Raw genomic sequence first — 8,074 nt, forward strand, 5'->3', positions numbered from 1 at the left:
CCTTGTGAAGTCGCATGCGCGGGAGCCGAAAGCAATAAAATGGGCAAGCTCGGGCAACAATGAGGTGCTGCGCGCGAGGGCGGCGTGTGACAATGATTAAGGTGTGATTGGTATTGCGGCCGGTGCAACGAGGGTTTGCGCATCACAGACAGAAGAGACAGAGACACTCGCACTGCCCGTCTGCCTCCCCTGCGCGGCAAAAGCGCTGGCAGACGAGGATTACGCGCACGACTGGCAGGACGAAAACGGGCGACGTGTTTACCACACTCGACCATGACCTACCGCGCCCGCAGTGCCGCGCACGTGCAGATTTGCGCTGCGGCCAGCATCACCTCACTGCGCTGCACGCCCTCGCCGTTGCCCTTATCCGAACACGCCGACCGCCCGTCAGCACACCCCGCTCGTTCTTGCAAACTCCACCGTGGTGCATACAAGACGTGGGCATGCGCACACGCACACGCTCCGTCAATTTTGCTTTGCGAGGGTCTGCTGAGACCACGCGGCCCGATCAGACTTTCGGCCCTGCCCATATGCCCCCAGCAACCGCGCCGCCAATCCTTATAGCAGTCTTAGCATCCGCCGTCATCCTGCGCATAGGAGGTCAGATCAGATCGCGCAATGCCTTCAAGGTTGTTTTGGCGGCGCCGCCAGCTCACAACGGTGGCGTGTGTAAGCTCGTGGGCGCAATGCAGTATAGATGTGTGATATTCTGCACTACTACTGCATTCCCCATCGGTGCTCTTATGCGACAGGCACTTTGCCCGTGTATGCCGCCCTCAATTATTGTATTAGACGCGTCTGTCGTCACGCGTGCTATTCTGAGCGCAGCAAGTGCCTAATGTAGGAGCCAGTGGCGAAAAGCGCGGGAGCTGTGCACGTCCCAAGGGGAGAGAGCACAGAGGAGACACAGCGGGCCTGGGGCCTTCCACGCCCGCCGCTTGTCGCTTGTCGCGTGGCAACACCCCGTGCCCTACCGTTTCACCCTCGTTGTCGCCCACTTGCCATTGCTTTGCTTGCCATATTGGCTCGCTGCCTGCTGTATTTGCTTTATGAGTCGTGTAGAAGGCGCAGTGAGGCGCGAACAAGACGTCTTCCTTGGCTCGTGCACATCCCTGACTCGCGCACACTTTTTGAAGCCAGACAACAGCGCGCTTCAACACGCGACATCTTCACAACCATGGCTTCTATGGATAAGGCGATTGCGTTTCTATGATCTTCTGGATCTGAAAATATCTCTAAAGCAGCTAGAAAGTACAATGTCAACAGAAGTACCCTTAGCAAGCGGTTCCGCGGCAAGACGCACTCCACAGCCCAAGGCTACCAAGCACAGCAATTGCTAACGCACAAACAAGAAATTATGCTTGTGAAACAGATCAACAGACTGTGCGAGTGGTGCCTTCCCCCTACGCCATCAATGGTGAGGGCTTGGGCTGCTGCTTTGTGTGATACAGAGCCGGGCAAGAACTGGGTTGCCGCTTTCCGCGTCCGACACAAGGATGAGCTTGACTGCAAATATCTCAGCACCATAGACCTCGAGAGGCACAAAGCCGACTCAGAGCATTCGCATAGGCAGTAATTTGCTATCTTGGAGGAGAAGATCATCCAGTATGACATACAGCCTCACAATTGCTACAACATGGACGAGAAGGGCTTTCTCATCGGCCATCCGCAGAAGGTCAAGAGGATCTTCCCAAAGGCTCTTATGAAGACTCAAAAGTTCTAGGCACCGGTCAAGACGGAGCTCGACACTGGATTACCCTCGTAGCGACCATATGTGCCGATGGCAGCTCACTGCCGCCTGCTCTGATCTACAAGGCTGTTAGTGGTAATCTCCAAGACACTTGGCTTTAAGAATATGAGCCAAAAGAGCATCCTTGTTGGTTTGCAAGCTCGCCCAACGGATGGACAAGTGATGAGCTTGCTTTGAGCTGGCTTCAGAGCCTCTTCGATCCTCAAACCTCAGACAAGGCTAGAAGAGACTGGAGGCTGCTCATGCTTGACGGCCATGGCTCTCATTGCACGCTAGACTTTCTTGAATTGTGCCACAAGCGTAGGATCCTGGTTGCTATCTATCCTCCCCACTCGACTCATAGGTTGCAGCCCTTGGACGTCAGTCTGTTCAACCCACTCGCCACTTATTACAGCCAAGCTCTGGATGCTCATACCAGACAGTCTCTAGGCCTATCGAGCGTAAGTAAGCGAGACTTCTTCACCATCTTCTACCCAGCATTTGACAAGGCCTTCACGGAAGAGAACATCCGGTCGGCATGGCGCAAGATCGGCATAGAGCCATGGGATCCAGCTCAGGTGCTGAAGATCTTCGACAAGGAGGCAGGCGAAGTATTGGACCATACATCAGCGTCCGCACCCTCCGAGAGCCTCGGAAGTAGTTGCCTCGATTCGCCGAGAGCCACTAGAAGGGTAAGGAGGATTGTGGATCGAAGTGTGGCTGCTGATGGGGCTAAGAAGGACAGGACGATCAGACTGCTCGGCGATGCCTACCTGGGAGCTTTTGCCCGAGCACAGCTGGCAGAAGAGCGTGAGCAAGGCCTTCTTCAGTCTATCGATTGAGAAGAAGAAGAGGAAACGTGGTAGCGCATTCACCGAGCAGCTCAGAGCAAGTGAAGGCCTTGGTGTGCTGTTCTTTAGCCCTTCCAAGGTAGTTCGAGCTAGAGAGCTTGCAGCAGCTCGGGAATTCGCTAAAGACGACGAGGCGCTCGGTTGATTGCTCGGAACCCAAGATAGAGCTCAGCTTGAGGCTCACAGGGAGCTGGAGGCCCAGCAAAAGCGCGAGGATAGAGCTATCAAAGCTGCCGCAAGGAAGACCAGGAAGGCTCTTGACAAGGCCCAAAAGGAGCGTGACAAGCTAGCTAAAAAGGGTGTAGAACAACTTCCAACAAAGTCTAGGGCCTCCAGTAAATGACCAAGAGGAAGGCCGGTGAAGCAGAAACAATCTAAAGAACCTGTCGCAGTTGCTACTGAGCCAGAAGCTGAAATAATGCCCGAACAGCCGAGGTCAAGTACTGGCAGGACTGTCAAGCGACCAAGGTTTTTTGATGATATTCAAGTATCTAGAATTACAGAGAAACTTACCACGGCTGCAACGAGCTCTTTGGCACTTCGAGCGAATGTGTTTACATCGAGATGTAGTGCTGCGAAGGTGATGGTTATGATGTGAAAGCAGTGTGCACGAGCCAGGGATGTGCACGAGTCAAGGAAGACTTCTATCCTCGCTGACTTTCCCCCTCGCTGCACACCTCTGGTCTCTCGCTTCACGCAAAAACACATTCCTGCCCATATCCACTAGCCCGCGCCGCCAAAGGGCGCAGCCGAGTCGCTCCGGCGCATCAGCTTGTACCGTAATCAAAGCATACGCCATAGCCCAGCATGTCCTCCTACAACATGCCATCGCGCCCTGAGCAAGCTTCTTCACGGAGGAGGGAATCCTACTACGACACCCACCCCCGACCCTCGCACCAGACGCGGCGCCGCAGCTCCGCCGCCAGAGACCGCCCAAGGCGTTCGTCAGACGGTGAAGCCGCCCGTCGCTCTTCCAGTGCCATTCGCCCGCGCCGTGCCAGCCAAACATACCACCGCTCCCACGACGAATCCAGGGATCGCAGAAGGAGGAGCTCGTCGCATCACCAACCTTCGGGTCGGTACATGTCTGAGAAAGCCATGGCCGTCGAAACACACTCCCGTTTCATTCCTTCTCCCACACATGTTCCCACCGACCGAGAGCCAATGATGCACTCCCGTGGCCATTCGAATGGCGGCGCGGAGGACCTCTCTCGGAAAAGGAGCATGATCAGGCCGGAGAGGCGACGCGAGGACCCTGATGACCCCAACTACTACTACCGCAAACATGCGCACCACATGAATGTCATGCCCTCGATCACTGGCAACGACCCTCATTTGGAGGACGTTTATGCCGCATTAAGCTCGAGATCCGACGCTTCGAAGGAGCCGCGCAGCTCTGGCTCGCCTCAAAACGAAAAGGTGCTTGCGCACACCGATGTGGCAGCCAGGAGTGGCAGCAAACGACAGCCCAACAAGCTGGCGCGAAAGCCTGATAGCAAAGAGAAGAGAAGCCAGAAGATCAAGGAGGCATCTGGTACACCCACCCTATGGGGTACATACTGCCAGATGATTACCTTCTGGATCCCGAACATCGTCTTGAGCTGCTTCGGCATGCCCAAGAAGGAACAGCAAAGAGCTTGGAGAGAAAAGATCGGCTTGATCAGTATCATTTTGCTCATCGCTACTTTCGTCGGTTTCCTCACTTTCGGTTTCACCCAGGTTGTCTGTCCAGGCGGCGGGCCCTCTAGACTCCAGATCAACCAGGTCGGCTCAGGATACATGATTTTCCACGGGAAGGCTTATGACTTGACCAGATCGCGTCACCCTCTTGCACGCGGCATCTCTGGCGGTGGAAACGTTCTCTGGGACATGGACGAGCCCCATGGTGGCCAGGACGGTAGTTTCCTGGTCCAAAACGTCAACGGCAAATGCAAGGGTCTCATCACTGCCGCAGAGAACTCCGACGTTCCCACCGACGACGATGGAAACCTCGCTTGGTACTTCCCTTGCAACACCTTCAACCAGGACGGTTCTTCTTCGCCAAACGCTTCGGTTGGTTACTATCTCGGATACTCTTGCCACACCTCGCGCAATGCCCGCGACGCCTTCTACAGCCTCCAGAGGTCTGGCGACGTTTTCTTCACCTGGGATGATATCCGCAACAGCAGCCGCAACCTGATGGTCTACTCTGGCGATGTTCTGGATCTGGACCTCCTCCGTTGGTTCAACACTACCCAGGTATCGTACCCTCAGCTCTTTGACGATATCCGCACCAACGAGGCCGTCCGTGGCCAGGACAACACCCTCGCCTTCGTGTCGAGCTCGCAGAAGGAAGTCGCGCAGTGTTTCCAGGAGATCATCAAAGTAGGGTCTATCGACACGGAGACTGTTGGCTGCATTGCGTCTAAGGTCGTTCTCTATGTCTCGCTCATCTTCATTCTGTCCATCGTCGTGGCCAAGTTTGCCCTCGCTCTTCTCTTCCAATGGGTCCTCAGTCGCAAGTATGCGGCTGACAAGACTAGCGTGACCAGCGACAAGAAGAAGAGACAGAACCAAATCGAGGACTGGTCTGCAGATATCTACAGCGCGCCGCCCAAAGTCACTGACCCTGCCTCGACCGTGAGCGGAGGCACCAACAAGCCCAACGGCTTTTTGCCGACTACCAGTCGTTTCACCAGCCCCTACGCCATCGATGCCAAGTCCAGGCCTGCTCCGATGACAATGGCCAGCCAATCCTCGACCACTCGTCTTATTACTCCCTCGAACATCGGCGCTGGTGCGTACTGTGGCTTTAACCGCTCTGAAGGCACTCTGTTGACCATGGACAGCCCTGGCAGACAAAGCATTAGCCATTATAGGTCCAGTCTCATGCCTTCCAATGCCCACACCCAGCGCTTCAGCGGTATGCACGGCGACTCCGAAGGCTCCGGCCCTCAAGGTTTCATCCTCGAATCAGTTGTCCCGCAGCCTCCGCCTGAGTGGCAGCCTTTCGGTTACCCGCTTGCTCACACTATCTGTCTGATCACTGCCTACTCTGAAGGTCCCGAAGGTATGCGGACCACAATCGACTCCGTCGCCATGACCGACTACCCGAGCAGTCACAAGCTCATCTTCGTCGTCTGTGACGGTCTGATCAAGGGTAAGGGTGAGGCTATGTCGACACCCGAAGTCTGTCTTTCCATGATGAAGGACCACGCCGTCGCTTCGGAAGATGTGGAACCCTTCTCATACGTCGCTGTCGCTTCCGGCAGTAAGCGTCACAACATGGCTAAGGTCTACTCTGGTTTCTACGATTACGGTGGCGAGTCCGTGATCCCCATCGAGAGGCAGCAGCGCGTTCCTATGATGGTCGTCGTCAAGTGCGGTACTCCTGAGGAGGCTTCTCTGGCAAAGCCCGGTAACCGTGGCAAGCGCGACTCTCAGATCATCCTCATGTCTTTCTTGCAGAAGGTGATGTTCGACGGGCGTATGACCGAACTGGAATACGAGATGTTCAACGGTATCTGGAAAATCACTGGCATTTCGCCTGACTTCTACGAAATCGCATTCATGGTCGACGCCGATACCAAGGTCTTCCCGGATTCTCTCACGCACATGGTCAGCGCGATGGTCAAGGATGCCGAGGTCATGGGTCTCTGTGGTGAGACAAAGATTGCGAACAAGACAGACTCTTGGGTCACCATGATTCAGGTCTTCGAGTACTTCATCTCTCACCACCACAGCAAGTCTTTCGAATCCGTCTTCGGTGGTGTCACCTGTTTGCCCGGCTGTTTCTGTATGTACCGCATCAAGACGCCCAAGGGTGGCCAGAACTACTGGGTCCCCATCCTCGCCAACCCGGACATCGTCGAGCATTACTCCGAGAACGTCGTCGACACGCTGCACAAGAAGAACTTGCTCCTGCTCGGTGAGGACCGATACCTGTCCACGCTGATGCTGAAGACCTTCCCCAAGCGCAAGCAGATCTTCGTTCCGCAGGCCGTCTGCAAGACGACCGTTCCGGACGAGTTCAAGGTTCTCCTCTCCCAGCGCCGCCGCTGGATCAACTCGACCGTGCATAACATGATGGAACTCGTCCTCGTCCGCGACCTCTGCGGCACCTTCTGCTTCAGCATGCAGTTCGTCGATTTCATCGAGCTCGTCGGCACTCTCATCCTGCCCGCCGCCATCGCCTTCACTCTCTACGTCGGTAAGTCTCAGCCTCACCTTCCCCCCAAACCTCATATTCACGAACAAAACTGACATCTCTTCCCAGTCGCCCTCGGCCTCAAATCCGCCTTCACCGACACTCCGACCCCAACTATCCCCCTCATCCTACTCCTCCTCATCCTCGGCCTCCCGGGCGTCCTCATCATCATCACCGCCCACCGCCTCGTCTACGTCCTCTGGATGCTAATCTACCTCATTTCCCTCCCTGTCTGGAACTTCATCCTGCCCACGTACAGTTTCTGGCACTTCGACGATTTCTCCTGGGGCGACACGCGGCAGACGGCGGGCGCGAAACCCGGCGGTGACAAGGGCGGGCACGACGAGGATGGAGAGTTTGACAGCAGCAAGATTACGATGAAGAGGTGGGGGGATTTCGAGCAGGAGAGGAGGTTGAGGGCACCAGCCGCGGCCCGTGCGAGTCCGAAGACAGCGGTTACGAGAGCGAAGGGACGTAGACCAGCAGCAGCACCGGCAGACGGAAAAGCAGCGTGAGCAGTTTCGAATGGGGTGCGGAGGATGAGGGACAGGTTCATGGTGGAGGGTGTGGCAGTTCGATGCAGTGGATGTTGGATATAAGAGGTTACGGGATGAAGATAGCATTCAACACGACGTTGGAAGGCCACGTGAATTGGCGAGACGGCGATACGTTGGATTACAAGGCGTTGAAGTTTACGATGGCCGAGTTCCGCGGCATGGTCGGGCAGTTGCAGGAGGCGACCCGTCGAGCGTTGTTGGAGGATTTGATGTTCGCCGCCGCCGTCGGGCAGGATGTGCCAGCAGTGTCGTGGCAGGATTTGTACGACGAACCGAGTAACAGTCAGTCGGAGGACTGCCTGCTGAATGCGATCCTTGTCGGCTACGCTCCGGAGGAGATCGCGGATCTCCGATTCTGCTTGCTTGTCTTTCACGAGCCTCTGGTTTCCAAACGTGGTAGCCAGGTCTTGTTGCTTGACTTTCCTTATAGCGCCAGGCTCGGCTTCTTCCAAAAGTAGGCCATGCTGCCGCTCCAAGTGCCAGCGAATGCCGGTAGTACTGACCACAGAGTAGCCCTCGCAGCCTACGCGCGAGCAATACCAGATCCTTCCAGGCGCATTTCTCGTGTACTCTACATCAGGTGTGGGCTTGCGCGAGTGTTCCGAGAGCAGTGGATTGAGATTTCTTCCATGCCTCCTCTTGCATGAGCTGGTGCCGCTAGCCTCATCGTCGGACAAGCTTGATATTGTTTTTGCGGTGGCGAAAGCCCTGCTTCCTGGCGCCGAAGATGTTCAGTTTGGCGGATAAGGAG

The 8,074-nt window shown here is 55.8% G+C and overlaps 1 protein-coding gene across 1 annotated transcript; it reads left to right on the forward strand.

The window, feature by feature from the left end:
* Positions 1-3,270: 3,270 nt before the first annotated feature.
* Positions 3,271-7,781, forward strand: WHR41_09341 (uncharacterized protein; the record flags this gene model as incomplete). The annotated part of the gene is made up of 3 exons (XM_069377944.1): positions 3,271-6,769; positions 6,836-7,277; positions 7,340-7,781. The coding sequence occupies exons 1-3, from the start codon at positions 3,388-3,390 to the stop codon at positions 7,779-7,781; spliced, it is 4,266 nt and encodes a 1,421-aa protein (XP_069225207.1). The 5' UTR covers positions 3,271-3,387.
* Positions 7,782-8,074: the final 293 nt, after the last annotated feature.

The sequence above is a fragment of the Cladosporium halotolerans genome (assembly GCF_011745625.1).
Source record: "Cladosporium halotolerans strain TM138-S3 chromosome Unknown Sca68, whole genome shotgun sequence".
In the NCBI taxonomy this organism is placed as follows: domain Eukaryota; kingdom Fungi; phylum Ascomycota; class Dothideomycetes; order Cladosporiales; family Cladosporiaceae; genus Cladosporium; species Cladosporium halotolerans.